Here is a 16,441-nt window from a genome sequence, read left to right as displayed (position 1 = left end):
GTACACAAGTGCAAAACACCTCAAGCATAATAAGCCCAAACATTGTTGTTGTTGTTGTGTTGTCATCAGTATTGCTGCTGTTGTGGGATAACTACTTGTTCGATCATTGCCGTTGGAGATTTACTGAACCTTTAACTACATAATAATACATTTAGGGGGACTTCATGCAGCAAATGGCTAAAAACACAACCATTTTTAAGTTTTTTCCTGGACTGGAATATGCTATCGAATAGCTTACTAGTTCACTGTGAGCTTATTCAGACGCAGACAGTCGTGGGTGCGAGATTATAAAAGCTACACAATGGACAGAACAACTGATTTAGACTTTGAACAGAGTTATAGTAACCATCAGTGTAGTAAAGAGAACGGTCATACTGACAAGAAGACAACGTAAAATATGAGGCTACTTTTGGTAAAAGTAAGAGTCTCCCACACCAATAGTAGCCTACTTAAGTAAAAGTATCTGAAGTATGATGTGGCAGCCTGGCAACACATGTAAACACAAGTAAATTACACATACATTTAGATTATTTGAATGTATATGGCCTGCTTCATAGCAGGAGTCGAGCCATTATCGACCTCGAAGACTACAGTATGTGTTTAAACATTAGCCAAGATCATAACTTTGGCTGTGATTTTTTTTAAAATATCTATATGTTCCCTGCGGTGTCACATTGATCTGAAGCTGAGGAGTCAGTGTAAACTAGTGGACGTGTGGCGCCACCTCTAGGACTTTAGACCACATAACAGAAGGTTTTTAGTTTGGTTGTGCTATTCAGCATGGACATTTGATCATTTCAGTGTAAGCATTAGTGTAATGCCTTGCTGTCTCTGCAAAGAAAGGAAAACATAAGCTGTTTATGCAGACAGATTTCACAGTGATGGGTAATTTGTTGGAATGAGGGATTCAGCCAGGCTGTGGTGGATGAAGGTGCATGGAAGGTTTACTGTTTATGAGCGTCAAAAACACAAAACCCGCAAAATACTTAAACTGGAAGAACAGAAAATTTGCAAGATTGAAATGGAATTACATTATTACGCCTAATGAAAAAGATAACAGAACATTATATCTTCAGGGGGAGAGTCGAGAGGAAAGATGAGCAGCTCCAGGAAACGACACCTGGAAGATGTGGAATCTTCGTCAGAGCGGAGGAAACAAAGAGGTAATAGAAAGTTTGGGTGAGGTAAAGATTATTGTAGGTTGTTTAAAAATAAAAGAAGATGGACAGTGTATGGGTCCATACAATAAACTTGCTGACAACAGCAGCAGCTCATCTGTAATTCCATATCATTCCCATAGGTTCTTAATTATCAGTAATACTGATCATTGTGGTCTCCGGTTCCTCTGTCATTTTGAATATTCTTCACATTCTTGTCATAATCTAACATGTATAAATGAATGAAGATGGTGTAATAACACTGTGTTTTTCTTTCTGTGAAGTGACTCAGCCACAGAGACTTCACTATGGCCTTTATAATCAAGGAAACACATGTTACCTCAACAGCGTCCTGCAGGTTCTCTTCATGACCAAAGATTTCCACGACAGGTTTGAAAAAGCTGCTTTCATCTGTAGCGAAGAAGCCAGACAATTATGACAAGTTTTAACAGAGAGCATTGTCTAGTGATACATCTGATTGTATCCAGTCTTCAGGGAGATAATTCCTTCAAAGAAAAGGCAAATCAAGTATTCTAATCTTTCATTTTTAGACAAATTTCAGCTTCTTCTTTTATGGTGTTTCACAGACGGTTACAGAATTCTGTAGTTCTCTAACATTAGGAAACATATACATGCTGGTAGTGTCCAAAGCTTGTAATCCAGTAAACTACCTTCTTCCTTAAGGTTGGATCCAAAATCAAAGTTCACAGACAAGGAGCTGAGGAAAACCTTTGAAAAACTGAAAGAAACAACATGTGGAACAAAAAACATTGCAAAGGTGTTTGAGATTGAAAATGGTAAGTTGTCCAGTGATCAACAGGACACTGAGGACGTTCATATAGCAGCTGTATGTTGAGGTGGATTGAGTACACTGGATTAAATCTCATGAATCACTCTGCAGTTAATCAACAAAGTGATGCTGCTGAATGTCTGCAGTTTATCTTACAGAGGGTCAGCCCACGGGCCTCTGAGGTGAGCACTCAGTGAGGAAAAAGTGTAAGTTTAAGGTCAGTAAATGTGAATGTTGTGGTGTAACTGATGTATCTCTCTCAAGGTTTTCCAAGGAGAGCTGACATACTCAACAAAGTGCTCCGAAGGCCACGTCATCAATGACGAGACAAATCCTTTCTGGACTCTTCCACTGCCGCTGAAAGATACCAGTGATTCAGCCTTCAGTTTGGTAAGTAGATAGCTCAGCCCCACAGCAGAGGGGGGAAAACATTCAAGAGCCAATGGCACAGATGTAGGGAGCTACACAGCCCACAAATGCTGTAATACTGATAGTAATAGTAACAGTAATTGCAAACAACCCAGTAATATAAAAGATGCATGGCAATATCAAAGGGAACATGACAACAACTCACATTTTTGTAATTTACACACAACAGTGGAGAAACTGAAGTGTCCATAAGTTACCCAGTTGCTCCACCTGCACCCTGTCTGTGATGGCGTCAGCTCTCACTCACCTGCTCATTATGGCTCAACAGGCTTTCTGACACTGGTATGAAACCAAAACAAGGAGATTTCTCTGTGATCTGACTGCAATAAATGGATCAGAAGGACACAAAAATAACAACATCATAATGGCACCTTGTTAAAAGCCTGAATTTGAGCTTCATCAGGTCGACAAGCAAACAACTTTTCCTCCACCCAACCTGTCTGCTCATCCTAAAGAACCCAGAGACACTGTACCAGTGTCTGGCTCTGGGCCAACAGGCCTGTACACTCTACCTAACAAACCCAGAGACACAGACAGTGAAGAGTGAGTCCAGAGGATTGATCTATAATAGCAAAGCTCAGAAGTAACAGGAGGAAAAAAAAACATAGCGAGGGAACGCAAAACTGTTGTGGCAGAAGGCAAAAGTAGTCCTAATAAATCACCATGACCTTTAGGGGGCTCCATCGCCGTGTGTGCTTGACCCCTCAAACAGACTGCAAAATCAGTCTTGTGTGCTTCATATTCTGCACTGCCTGCATTCAATAGAGATTTTCATTCGCCTGCATTCACATGTGTGATTGCATATCACAATGCAACAAAATGCTACCAGAATCAATTGCAAGGCTACTTACATGGATAAAGTATGGGAAAGGGGCTGCTGTAGCAACATGAGCTTCAGCTGATATCAACTGCTAGTTACAGCATAATTACATAAATAATAAAAGTTTATTGTTTTATATTCATTGCAACATTTGTGCTTCTACAGGAACGAGGTTTTGAGAGGATTTTCAAGACAAAAACATTTAGCGGAGACAACATGGTGTACTGCAACGAATGTAAAAGGAAAACAGAGGCGACAAGTGTGAGTTTTCAAACATCAACTGTGGCCTAAACAAATACTTTTAAGAATTCCAGTGACAGCCCCTCCAGGAGTCTACCATTGCTTATAACAGTCATTCTTACCTGATTTTAGGGATGTGAGATGACAGAGTTCCCTCCGAATTTGATTCTGCTTCTCAAGAGATTTGACATCGACTACAGCACCATGACACATTTCAAATCAGACTGCTGTGTGGAAGTGCCACGTGTCCTACAGAGAAAGGCAAGAGGAAGTTACTATGAACAGTGTTTTCACTTTTGAAATCCCTCCTTGTACCTGACTGGGTTCTTTCTTGCAGAACAAGAAGTACGAACTGTATGGGATGGTGAACCACATGGGCAGTCTAGCAGGTGGACATTACACAGCCACCGTCCTGTCTGAGGACAACACCTGGTATGAGTTCAATGATGATTTCGTCAAAAAGGTGAGGGCCAGTTTAACTTCTCCACTATGACAAATATACAAAACCTGCAAAAAGAAATTCTGTTCTGTTTGTTGAAGGCTGCACATGTTTTGCAGGTTAAAGAGCCATTTGCACAAACAAGGACTCACAAGTATGTTCAATTTATTCCATTTGATCAAGTCTGACATGGTTGATGAAAACATTTTACCAAAAGGTCCATCTAGTAGCTGCCAGAGTTTTCAAAACTCTTGTCGCTCTCCCACAGCAACATGACTCTCTGTCTCAGCCTGTCATGTCTTGCTGTCCCCAGTATCATAATCTTGGTCAGTGTCGCTGTAAATCACCTCCTTACTCTTGAAGGCTGTGTTCAGTCTGAGTTTGGTGTCCAGCCCTGTTCACCGGACAGTTGACCTAAAGGCCTCGTTGTCTGTGGTGACTCCCCCTGTGATCAGGGGTCTCGGTCTAGAAAGACTCAAGGGCCACTGGCTTCAAAGCTTACTGAGCCGTGAGCTTATTACCTGCCGGTAACTAGCTACAGTCAAGAACAGCTAACAAAGAGTAGCATTTAGAACTGTGGCCATATTCTTCTAAAGTTGTTGAGAAGATCATGTGATATGATTGAAAGCTTCAGAACAGCTACAGTGCTAAGTGGACCTTGTGGTGAGATTGTGATATCACCTTCTCTTTCCATGATAAACCTGAATGTTTAGTCTAAAATCTGAGATGTATTCTATCACATATCTGGAAATGTTTACTGTATGTTCTCAACTTTTTGCGGCACTGTGCAAACAATAACTTCAATTTGGCTGTTCAACAGTTCCGGCACTGCATATCTGCTCTTGTATAGAGGTAAGATCAGAAATGCACATCAAGAAATCTTCAAAGCTTGTAATATTTTCAGATTACTAATCAATATATAACATCTTTTTCTACTTGAAGCCTCAGGGAGTCAGAGAGACGAGGAGAGAGAACGATACCATGAAACTGGTTATCTGGATCAACAGATGGGATACAAAGTGGAACACAAAAGATTCAGGGAAAGTGCAGGTGATAAAGACAACAGATTATTAATGATTATAAATATCTATATAAGAAATGATTAATAGTGAACACATCACAACTTTCTGCAGGCTGGTCCTGCTGCTAAAGATGCCCTAACCTAATGTAGGAATTGAACAGTTAAGCAAATTGCAGCTCATGACTTCGAAAACTTCCCAAATTCTTACCTGCTGTTGTTGTTTCAGGAAAGGTGTGAAAAAATGCTCTGTGGCTGTTAAATGCAATTAAAGCAAATAATATTTTCTCGCATAATCCAAAACCAGGCCACAAAAAAACATTTGAAAAAAAGAAAAAAACTATATAGAGCCTAAAAAATTCCATATTATTTACGTTCATTATGTTCTGAATTATCAGTTATATCATCATTGTGGTCTCCTGTTCCTCTGTAATTTTGAATATTCTTCACATTCTTGTCATAATCTAACATGTATAAATGAATGAAGATGGTGTAATAACACTGTGTTTTTCTTTCTGTGAAGTGACGCAGCCACAGAGAGTTCACTATGGCCTGTATAATCAAGGAAACACATGTTACCTCAACAGCGTCCTGCAGGTTCTCTTCATGACCAAAGATTTCCACAACAGGTCTGAAACAGCTGCTTTTATCTGTAGCAAAGTAGAAAAAACTATCATGACAAGTTTTAGATACATCTGATTGTCAGGAGATAATCTATTCAAAGAAAATGCAAATCAAGTATTCTAATCTTTGATTTTTCAGTCAAATTTAAGCTTCTCCAATCAAGGTGTTTCACAGACGGTTACAGAATTCTGTAGTTCTCTAACATTAGGAAACATATACATGCTGGTAGTGTTCAAAGCTTGTAATCCAGTAAACTACCTTCTTCCTTAAGGTTGGATCCAAAATCAAAGTTCACAGACAAGGAGCTGAGGAAAACCTTTGAAAAACTGAAAGAAACAACATGTGGAACAAAAAACATTGCAAAGGTGTTTGAGATTGAAAATGGTAAGTTGTCCAGTGATCAACAGGACACTGAGGACGTTCATATAGCAGCTGTATGTTGAGGTGAATTGAGTACACTGGATTAAATCTCATGAATCACTCTGCAGTTAATCAACAAAGTGATGCTGCTGAATGTCTGCAGTTTATCTTACAGAAGGTCAGCCCACGGGCCTCTGAGGTGAGCACTCAGTGAGGAAAAAGTGTAAGTTTAAGGTCAGTAAATGTGAATGTTGTGATGTAACTGATGTATCTCTCTCAAGGTTTTCCAAGGAGAGCTGACATACTCAACAAAGTGCTCCGAAGGCCACGTCATCAATGACGAGACAAATCCTTTCTGGACTCTTCCACTGCTGCTGAAAGATACCAGTGATTCAACCTTCAGTTTGGTAAGTGAATAGTTCAGATTCAAGAGGGAGCCAAGTCCAGGCTAAAGATGATAGCTCTGCCCCACAGCAGAGGGGGAAAAACATTCAAGAGCCAATTTCACAGACATGTAAGGAGCAACACAGCCACACATTTTGTAATACTGATAGTAATAGTGACAGTAATTGCAAACAACCCAGTAATATAAAAGATGCATGGCAATATCAAAGGGAACATGACAACAACTCACATTTTTGTAATTTACACACAACAGTGGAGAAACTGAAGTGTCCATAAGTTACCCAGTTGCTCCACCTGCACCCTGTCTGTGATGGCGTCAGCTCTCACTCACCTGCTCATTATGGCTCAACAGGCTTTCTGACACTGGTATGAAACCAAAACAAGGAGATTTCTCTGTGATCTGACTGCAATAAATGGATCAGAAGGACACAAAAATAACAACATCATAATGGCACCTTGTTAAAAGCCTGAATTTGAGCTTCATCAGGTCGACAAGCAAACAGCTTTTCCTCCACCCAACCTGTCTGCTCATCCTAAAGAACCCAGAGACACTGTACCAGTGAACACACCAGCACTTTGGTTGTTGCAGCTGCAGTGTTTCGCTCTGGACCAACAGGCCTGTACACTCTACCTAACAAACCCAGAGACACAGACAGTGAAGAGTGAGTCCAGAGGATTGATCTAAGAAGCTCAGAGGAGGAAAAAATGTAGTAAGGGGACCCAAAACATATTGTGGGAGAAGGCAAAAGCAGTCCAAAAAAATCTCACCATGACCATTAGGCGACTTCGTAAACATGTGTGGTTGACCCATCAAACAGACTGCAAACCATCAAAATAAGTCCTGTGTGCTTCACATTCTGCACTGCCTGCATTCAGCAGCAGCATACGATTTTCATTCACCTGCATTCACATATATGTGTCATTGCAGCTTTACGCTATCCAGGAGTGAGCAAAACAATGCCTCGTCTCTCAAAACGCAAGGAAACGCTACCAGAATCGATTGCTAGGTTGCTTACATGGATAATGTATGGGAAAGGGGCTGCTGTAGCAACACGATCTTCAGCTGATATCAACTGCTAGTTACAGCATAATTACATAAATAATAAAAGCTTGTTTTATATTCATTGCAACATCTGTGCTTCTACAGGAACGAGGTTTTGAGAGGATTTTTGAGACAATAAGATTCAGCGGAGACAACATGGTGTACTGCAACGAATGTGAAAGGAAAACAGAGGCGACAAGTGTGAGTTTTCAAACATCAACAGTGGCCTGAACAAATGTTATCAGGGATTCCAGTGACAGCCCCTCCAGGATTTTGCAGGCTGTTTGATTTAGATTTTCACGACAGCTTTTGTAAAATGACTGTGGTCTGTGTTGCAACAGTCAAGACCAGAAACAAGAAAGTAAGTTTGTTGACGTACATGTACAGCTCAACAGTTTGCACAGGGGAGTATTTCAATCAGTGGAACTCAACTAAGATGAGTGGTCAAACCTTTGGAAAAGTTGCAGTGATTTGGACAAAATTGGCAAAATCGCAACTTCCTGGAGGGGCTGAAATGAGCACTTCATATGTTTGTCTACCGTTGTTCATAACAATCATTCTTACCTGATTTTAGGGTTGTGAGATGACAGAGTTCCCTCCGAATTTGATTCTGCTTCTCAAGAGATTTGACATCGACTACAGCACCATGACACATTTCAAATCAGACTGCTGTGTGGAAGTGCCACGTGTCCTACAGAGAAAGGCAAGAGGAAGTTACTATGAACAGTGTTTTCACTTTTGAAATCCCTCCTTGTACCTGACTGGGTTCTTTCTTGCAGAACAAGAAGTACGAACTGTATGGGATGGTGAACCACATGGGCAGTATAAGAGGTGGACATTACACAGCCACCGTCCTGTCTGAGGACAACACCTGGTATGAGTGTAATGACAATTACGTCAAAAAGGTGAGGGCCAATTTAACTTATCCACTATAACAAATATACAAAACCTGCAAAAAGAAATCAATGTCTTTTGAATGTTGCTCTTGTTTTTCAGGCTAAAGAACCATTTGCACAAACAAGGACTCACAAGTATGTTCACTTTATTCCCGTTGATCAAGTCTGACATGGTTGATGAAAAAATCCATCCAAAAGGTCCATCTAGTAGCTGCCAGAGTTTTCAAAACTCTTGTCGCTCTTCCACAGCAACATCACTCTCTGTCTCTGCCTGTCATGTCTTGCTGTCCCCAATGTCATACTCTTGGTCAGGGTCTCTGTAAATCACCTCCTTACTCTTGAAGGCTGTGTTCAGTCCAGCTACAGTCAAGAACAGCTAGCAAAGAGCAGCAGTTAGAACTCTGGCCATATTCTCCAAATTACACCTCTAAAGTTGTTGAGAAGATCATGTGATATGATCAAAAGCTTAACCCTAACCCTAACCCTAACCAGCTACAGTGCTAAGTGGACCTTGTGGTGAGATTGTGATACCAACTTCTCTTTTCATGATAAACCCTGAATGTTTAGTCTCAAATCTGACATATATTCTATCATATATCTGGAAATGTTAACTTTATGTTCTCAACTTTTTGCTGCACTGTGCAAACAATAACTTCAATTTGGCTGTTCAACAGTTCCCGCACTGCATATCTGCTCTTGTATAGAGGTAAGATCACAAACATGCATCCAGAAATCTTCAAAGCTTGTAATATTTACAGATAATTAATCAACATGTGTGACTTTTCTTCTTCTTGAAGCCTCAGGGAGTCAGAGACACGAGGGGAGAGAACGACAGGATGAAACCGGTCATCTGGATCAACGGATGGGACACAAAGTGGAACACAAAAAACAAATCAGGGAAAGTGCACGTGATAAAGGAAACAGACAAGTTCAAGATAGAAATGAGAGGGACAAAGAGTCATTCAGGCATCACTACAGAGGAGAGGAGGGTCATCCAGAGCATGGAAGGAAAGTTTCGAGCTTCACCAGGGACCAGCACAGGGCCCCAGCAGAGACAGATGATTTCCTCCCTAAAAAACAACCCACAGCTTACTCCAGTAAACATCACCCGGACAGCAGGACAAAGCCAGATAAGAGGATAGAAATGAGCAGTAAAAGGGGAGGTGAGGTGAAATTGTCTGCACAATGAATCCCTCATTTGAAAGTGCTCGTCTAAGGAAAATATGTTCTGTCTTCCTTTCCAACCAGATTGGGATTCCGAGCAACCCTGTGAGAGACTAGCTGACATCCTGAAGAATCCTTTTGTGATTGGTGCCATCATCGTTGTTGGTGTTCTTGCAATAGCCGTGATCCTTATCCCCATACTATTACCTTATCAACCAACCATAGTAGACAGAGCCGGGAACCCATGATGTCAGCGCCGGACATGGAATTAGAAAATGATAATCGGCAACTTGATGCCAAGATGAAAGCTCTTAATGTTGTTAATCAACTGTGATTCTCAATTTTTGTATTTCATTTACTGAGCTATGTCACAAACAACATGAATGATTAAGGGAGACCATTTTTTTTGTAGTATTTTTTAACTTGAAGATCTCCATTATTTCTGTATTACTTCAGTTAATTATGTCTTTAATGTGTATTTTGCGATGCTTTCAATATAATTTATCATTACATCATTTTGTGTTTAGTGGAGTCTGCCCCATCGCAAAACATGTTCATTATTTGCTGTTCAATAAAAGTTCATATGCAAATGAATGTTTTCTTTGAATAAAAAAAAATGATAATTCAATCTCAAGAAACAGAGTTTATTCAACTTTTTCACTGCTGAAAGTTTACATTCAAAGATTCAATAGCCGGCGTTTGCTACAGATCACTGTGCTCCTCTGGGGCAGAGTGGACCCTGACCCTGCGGGACCAGCATTTCCTATAAGACACCACGACTGCAGCCAGGAGACACAGAGCGGCGGTGACGCAGAGCGCTGTGGCTGCAGCGAGCTCTGCAGGGGGTCTGAGGGGCGACCACGTCTCGTCCTGGGCTGAGGTTAGAGTCTCGTAGGGATCACTGAGTGACAAGAGACAAAGTTAGTATGATTTACAGGTTACAGTACCGGAAGAAAGTTGCTTGTTTAAAGTCGCACTTGCCTTGTGATAGAGGCAGGAAACGGAATGACGTTGTCTGGGGGAGGAGTGATGTCAGCGTGGAGACACAACCTCCTGTCAGGGCAGGAAACTAAACCCTGATATCCTTTAATCTGAGGGGTAAAACAGCAAAGACGTCAAGATCTGGCATCATCGTCACATCCATTACGATATAATGATGACATCACTATAAACAATCTATTACTCATGCATATATGTCGCATAGTGTAGGAAGCACTTAAAACAATACACCTACACATTGTCCCTGATAATATCTCATTTATTGCAACAATTCATTTACACTGCATCACATTGTCACTTTTGTGCTTTCATTGTGGTTAGTTATTAGCATCTAAAAGCAATTTCTTGGGCGACAGGGGACAAAATCAACAACATCAAATAGGTTTCAAAACCACTGCTTAGAATACCTCAGAAGCCATAATTAGTCTGTTCATTCTCCACGACCCTACTGATTCTCAGTGAGCCACAGTTAAAGACTGTGTGTTGTTTTGTCATGTCACCTGAGTGGTGCCCCCTGCCGGACAGTCCACCCATTCCGAGCCAGACACCTGGATTTGGTACCTGTTCGGTCCAGCACACCTGTGTCTGTAACAGCGTCCCTCCGCGGAGCTGTTGGACAAAATAATCCCACTGTGGTTCTAAAAGAAAGAGATGGAGAGGAAGAAAATCCTGTTAAAAAGAAAATAAAACAGTTGGTGACGAGCATTCACGCACAAGCGCTCACCTGTCTGGTGAGGCCGGAGACGAAGCATCGGCTGTCGACGCCAAATATCTCCCCGCTCCTGTCCTCTTCAGCTGACCTCCAGGCATTTTCCCCTTTCCAACATTCACTCTAAAGGACAAAAGGAAGAACAGGGGGGGACAAGCGCTGCTGCAGTGGCAAGAAAAATGGCAAGAACTGCAATCTAGGGTGCAAGAAATAGAACTAGAGAGGCATGTTTCTGCTTTACAGACTGGAAAAAGGAAACATCCAGAGAAAATTGAGTATAAGAAGAGTTAAGTGTGTTCTGTAATCTGCAGAATATTGTTTCGGTGATGATGATTTTTTACTGAATCCCAAAACTGACTCCATTCTTGAGGGGTTTGTACACTCCACATCCCTCCAGGTATTCATCAGTCTGGCACTCCCCCTTGTGGAGGTGAAGATAATGACACCCGAACCCCCTGAAAGAAAGGAATAAAGCAAACATGAGTGCTGGATATGTGGTATTAAGAGAAAAAAAAGTGACTTTAGTCTGTGTATAAAGCAAATAAATAATTATAAATCAACCTGCCAGTGCAGAAGAAGGATGAAGACTTGTCCTGACAGGTTGAGAGAGACCCAAACATGGCTCCTTCACCTACAAAAACACACATTTATTGGATTACCTCCTCTTGCAAATAATCTTAAAACACATGAGTCAGGTTGTCAACCATGTAGATATCTTCCTGACCTTCTCCCCAGACTAGACTCTGCGCCCGGCTCAGGTTGACACTGTACCAGCCTGTGTCCTGTAGTGCAGCCAGGGTGACCGGGTCGATCCGAACTGCGGCGGGGTCCCCCAGCACCGCCGCCATGATGGAGCCCTGCAGGACCCTGGACTCCCAGTGGGAGGACAGTTTGCTGCTTGGTACCAGGTTCTCCAGCGGCGCTCCCAGCTCTGGGTCAGTGGACGCCAGGTGCTCCTGCAGGGCTGAGATGACGGACGGGGTGTAAATCCTCATCTGGCCCGATCCATCGGAGTGAGTCACTGTGCCTCGAGGAGAACAGGCAGCTCCAGCTGGAGAGCAAATCTCATTAGAACTGTTTTTGAACCCATCTGATCTTTAATGTGAGTGAAAGCTGTTATACTACTGATCCCTCTCTCTATTGATGTCGACAAGAAGGATGGTTCTGTCTTGATAGTTGTTATGGTTACTCCTAATACCTGTCAGCAGTACAGATTCTGACCTAAACAGTTTGAGTAAGCCATAAAATTATAACTATGTTTTACTATAGAGTGGTGAGGGAGAAGCTGCTCTCTCGTCTGGTGGCACAGCACTAAAACAGGGTTAACTTTCTTTGAAAGGCCTCCACAGGGGCCCCCAGAACCCACATATAACATACATTTAGATTTTATATTGCTCCTCTTCTTATGTTTTTGTCTTATATTATTGAGAATTTCCTTTTTTTATATGCTTTAATTCAGCTGGTTTTATTCATCTGTAGGTCAGGAATGCTTTCATCTTCATTTCGTGCAGCACATTAAACCCTTGTTCCAAACGGTTTACTGGTATTTCATTGTCAATAAGCCATTTTTAATGTATTCATATTACTCTTTTTAGTGGCTTAAATGAAATCATTTTATAGTTTTACTAGTTTTGTGCAACTATTCTGTCTCTCTCTCACTTTTTTCCAACCACATTTGCAAAAAAAAAAAAAATATGATTAATTCCAAAGTATAAAAGCAAAGCAACATTTAGAAGACACACGTCAAGTCTGCTATCAAACAAAGTAAATGTTTCACAATCAGGAAGTCATTGCTTTTTCAGTTACCACAATAAATGCGCACAACCCGCAAGTAGGTCCAGTTGTCCCCTGATCATTTCACACCCAATTATACTAGTTAGTCACACTGAACAACACAACAAATGAGCCAGATTCCACGTTATGATGATGAAATGAGCGTTTAAAACCTGTGTTGGTGGACGAACAGTCTCTCCAGGTGTGGAAGAGATGCTTGGAGAAACCAAGCGCGTGAAACAGCTCGTGGATCACAGCCTGGAAAAAACAGAGGAAACACACGATTCGACACATGTTTAGAAGAACTCACATGATGAAATGGATATTGATGATGGTACCTGTACAGAAGTCTGGTGGCTGTATGCGGCTCTTGTCAGTCTGTCCCGGCAGATCACCACCACCCCAGCTACAGGTCGCCCATGGGCGTCCGTCTGGCAGTGGACGGCGTAGGCCAACACGTTAGGCTGAGGGGTGTTCCATTGCAACACTTTGTCAGTTTCTCTTCTTAAAAGTGCTTTAACTATGTACTTTCTATTCACTTCTCAGTTGTGCTTTAAGCTTCAGTGGCTCCCTACCTCGGCTCTACACTTGTCAGTGGCCCCTAGGTGGAGGTACAGCAGGAAGTCGGTGTCAGGGAGTCCAGCGCCGTCAGGACGGAGCTCAGTCCTGCGAGGTGAATCAGCCTCTGGGTAAATACGACACCCGGCCAGGTGATCATCTGGGATCTGTTGGTAACGAGGACAGCAAACAGCGTGTAACATATTAGGTGCTGGGTTACATTCCTATAGCAAAATCATTCAGGTTGATACCTACTGTCACATCCAGACAGGTCTCAGATCTGTAGTTGCTGTTGGCTCGACCGCACCTGCAGGAAGGAGAACTGTGACTTTTTAATACATTTTTGCAACATCTCTCCTTTATTTCACTGTGCCACGTGAAAGGGAAAGGACGGCTGATCAAAAACAAGCCGATTATGCGACCCAAATGGATTTCAGCAAGTGGTGATGTTTAATATATAAATGATATTCTGCCAGCCACCCTGTTTTCTAGAGAGCTCACACCTGTAATTCTGTCATATCTAAGGTTGCAACATAAAGTGAAGTTTACATAAATCTTGATAATTTGAGTTAAGGTGTATAACCCATGAAAGTTCTTTATGTTTCTTTGGATAAACTGGAAAATATATTGTCATAAAAATAAAAACACAATCCTGTGTCAACACTATGGGTGGATGGGCTACAACTAATAGATATCACCATGAAACTTCCCCAGCTATTTAGTTACAGTGAGAAAATTATTTGTATTGTAAATAAAAAATGTGTAAATGAGGCTATATAATTAAATGGGCACTCATTTAAATCACTAAAATAAACTCTTGCGTGTGTATTTTGGATGTTTTCTTTCCATTTGTCTAAAAGAAGACGGAAGCAAAATAGTCCCAAGGAGTGTGTCTCATGGGCTGAAGCCACACACACACACACACACACACACACACACACACACACACACACACACCTGTTGTAGTTGGCAGTACTTGAATTCCTCCAGATAAACTTGCAGTATTTGTTGATGTCTCTGCTGAGCAGCAACGGACCCTTCCCTCTGTCCACTGTTAAAGGTCAACAGTTCATTATTGTACATTTCAGAGTGTGTGTGTGTGTGTGTGTGTGTTCCGTTTTTTCACCTGACAGTAAAGAAGACACCATCCTCACAGCCTCCTCAACCGCTGCCGCCACTCTCTTCTCCTCAACCTCTGATAGGTTGTTGCTCTCCTTCGGAACCCAGCTCCGGATCCTGATTGGCTGTGGCGAGGTGGGAGTGGGCGGGGGTATCTTTCTCTCACTTCTCCTCTGCCTCTCTGACAGGCCTTGCAGGGGCGATGCCCTCCATCCAGGATGATGAGTTTGCTGCCCGGCCTGGGCTCTGAGACTGGGTGGGCCACGGGGTGCAGCTCGGACCACCCCGTTCTGAGCCTGAACCTCATCAAAGATGCACTTCGGCAGAGCTCCGGGGAACTCCACAACCAAAGCCACCATTACTGCCAGCATCCCCACCCAGAGTCTCTGGGATGGAGGTAAAACCATAATTATAGGCGGGACCTGTGTCAGGGTCAGGAGGATGATGAGCTGTTAGACTTTCTGGTTCGAGGAGCTTTGCTAAGCTGCAGGATATTCACTCATGGCTGAGTATATCAAACTAACGCTAACACAGTTTACAGATAAATATATACATTGAGATCAGAAATGCATTTTTATTGATTATCCCAGGATTTAGGTAAGCTTTATCCCCCTCTAAATCCTCCATGAATGTATTTCATTTTGTAAAGTACGCTATTTCGAACGGGAAGGAGGATATTTGACAACCAAAAGACACATTATGAGTTCAATGTATTTAAATCTTAAATAAATACAGATACACACATGATAAAGTATTCAGCGTTGACCCTGACATGTTCCTGCATACCTGGCTTTGCGATTTCGACCCTCATATCGGCAAATAAAACCCAGAAATGTCAAGAACAAGTTACCTTTTTGAATTAAACATGAGTGTCATGTCCTCAAATCTATTTACTCAACGGATGATATGAAACTAAATGCAGATACTTATTTGCTCCTCCACATAAACCGATGTTGAGCATTGGACAAAACGGTACACAGTGTACAAACCTTTGGAGGAAATCACTGGTTTGCCACACCAGTAATCAGGATTACCCTAAAAACTCCCCGCTTAAGAGGCATTACTTTCCTAACATAAAGGAACTTTGTTTGTTGTGGATTGCAACACTGAATGTTTATTGGTTGAGTATTTGTAGCAAGTATATGTAGTATTTGTTTGCAACCGCAAACCAGCTGGTTTCTCTTTATTGTGCCTCAACAGATAATCACAGGAAGAAGAACGCGTACAAAACGAGGGACTGCTTTTTGAAACGTCAGGAGACTCATTTATCTAATGTTTGTGGGTTTTTTAGACTACAGTGCAAACAGGCAATAATGGCCTAAAGGAAACATTTAGTTCCTTAAATGTGAAATGTAATTATAGGGTGTACTTTTACAGCCAATGAGTTCACTGTAAAAATGGATTCAATGTACTGTAATTGCAAACCACCAAACCTTCTACGGACAGAAAAAAATATATCAAAAACAAAATAAGTTAATTTGTTTCCATTGTCGTCCTCCAGACAGAAACAAAAAGGTAATTATGAGAAAGTTTTAGCCCACTTTGAATGAGTCTGCCGCAAGGAATAAGGCCATGTAAGTGCTGGAGCGGCTGTGAAATGTAGAGTGAATTTGAGCTCAAATTATCATTTTAACCTGCAACATTTATCAGTTCAATCAACTTTGTTCTTTGTAATTACCTTGTAGGCGATTGCAACCTCAGTCCAGCCATGTAGTCCCGATCCTCAGAGGCAACCAGAGTGATGATCTGAGCCTCTGCTCTCCGTCCACTGAGGAGCTCTCTCAGAGGTCTGAATTTCCATAGGACTTTTGAATACAAAGCACAATGACTCTGACATCACTGAGGGTCAGGTGTGATTTTTTACAGTATTTTTCTCCCCCCATACCCCCAACATACAAA

The 16,441-nt window shown here is 41.7% G+C and overlaps 2 protein-coding genes across 9 annotated transcripts in view; one reads left to right on the top strand and one right to left on the bottom strand.

Moving 5' to 3' along the window:
- Positions 1-9,954, top strand: part of LOC119027676 (ubiquitin carboxyl-terminal hydrolase 17-like protein D) — an 85,779-nt gene extending 75,825 nt beyond the window's left edge. For 2 of the 5 annotated variants that reach the window (XM_037113082.1, XM_037113083.1), the window contains exons 3-24: positions 1,077-1,163; positions 1,442-1,547; positions 1,842-1,954; positions 2,059-2,129; positions 2,212-2,337; positions 3,362-3,457; positions 3,569-3,697; positions 3,774-3,899; positions 3,995-4,029; positions 4,696-4,727; positions 4,818-4,925; positions 5,417-5,522; positions 5,789-5,901; positions 6,006-6,076; positions 6,159-6,284; positions 7,430-7,525; positions 7,899-8,027; positions 8,104-8,229; positions 8,321-8,355; positions 8,895-8,926; positions 9,018-9,383; positions 9,469-9,954. In XM_037113082.1, coding sequence (XP_036968977.1) covers positions 1,097-1,163; positions 1,442-1,547; positions 1,842-1,954; positions 2,059-2,129; positions 2,212-2,337; positions 3,362-3,457; positions 3,569-3,697; positions 3,774-3,899; positions 3,995-4,029; positions 4,696-4,727; positions 4,818-4,925; positions 5,417-5,522; positions 5,789-5,901; positions 6,006-6,076; positions 6,159-6,284; positions 7,430-7,525; positions 7,899-8,027; positions 8,104-8,229; positions 8,321-8,355; positions 8,895-8,926; positions 9,018-9,383; positions 9,469-9,632 — 2,373 coding nt within the window. In that variant the 5' untranslated portion in view covers positions 1,077-1,096 and the 3' untranslated portion in view covers positions 9,633-9,954. Of the gene's footprint in view, positions 1-1,076; positions 1,164-1,192; positions 2,130-2,211; positions 2,338-3,361; positions 3,458-3,568; positions 3,698-3,773; positions 3,900-3,994; positions 4,030-4,695; positions 4,728-4,817; positions 4,926-5,416; positions 5,523-5,788; positions 5,902-6,005; positions 6,077-6,158; positions 6,285-7,429; positions 7,526-7,898; positions 8,028-8,103; positions 8,230-8,320; positions 8,356-8,894; positions 8,927-9,017; positions 9,384-9,468 lie in introns of those variants that run through there. The other 3 variants (XM_037113085.1, XM_037113084.1, XM_037113081.1) reach the window with 3 other exon arrangements.
- Positions 9,955-10,015: 61 nt separating this feature from the next.
- LOC119027680 (leishmanolysin-like peptidase 2) lies at positions 10,016-16,419 on the bottom strand. 4 transcript variants are annotated; one of them, XM_037113091.1, is made up of 14 exons: positions 16,221-16,419; positions 14,550-14,964; positions 14,381-14,474; positions 13,679-13,745; positions 13,441-13,590; positions 13,204-13,329; positions 13,039-13,123; positions 11,817-12,143; positions 11,654-11,723; positions 11,451-11,547; positions 11,108-11,215; positions 10,884-11,021; positions 10,366-10,475; positions 10,016-10,285 (listed from the first exon to the last, which is right to left on the bottom strand). In XM_037113091.1, the coding sequence occupies exons 2-14, from the start codon at positions 14,947-14,949 to the stop codon at positions 10,087-10,089; spliced, it is 1,971 nt and encodes a 656-aa protein (XP_036968986.1). In that variant the 5' UTR covers positions 14,950-14,964; positions 16,221-16,419; the 3' UTR covers positions 10,016-10,086. The 4 variants fall into 4 exon arrangements, 2 of the variants coding, with proteins under 2 accessions (XP_036968986.1, XP_036968987.1); XM_037113092.1 differs by having other exon boundaries at positions 13,679-13,730; positions 16,221-16,410; XR_005077472.1 differs by having other exon boundaries at positions 10,153-10,285; positions 10,945-11,021; positions 16,221-16,347.
- Positions 16,420-16,441: the final 22 nt, after the last annotated feature.

The sequence above is a fragment of the Acanthopagrus latus genome, chromosome 10 (genome assembly GCF_904848185.1).
Source record: "Acanthopagrus latus isolate v.2019 chromosome 10, fAcaLat1.1, whole genome shotgun sequence".
Classification (NCBI taxonomy): domain Eukaryota; kingdom Metazoa; phylum Chordata; class Actinopteri; order Spariformes; family Sparidae; genus Acanthopagrus; species Acanthopagrus latus.
This window is presented reverse-complemented; position numbering and strand designations above follow the sequence as displayed.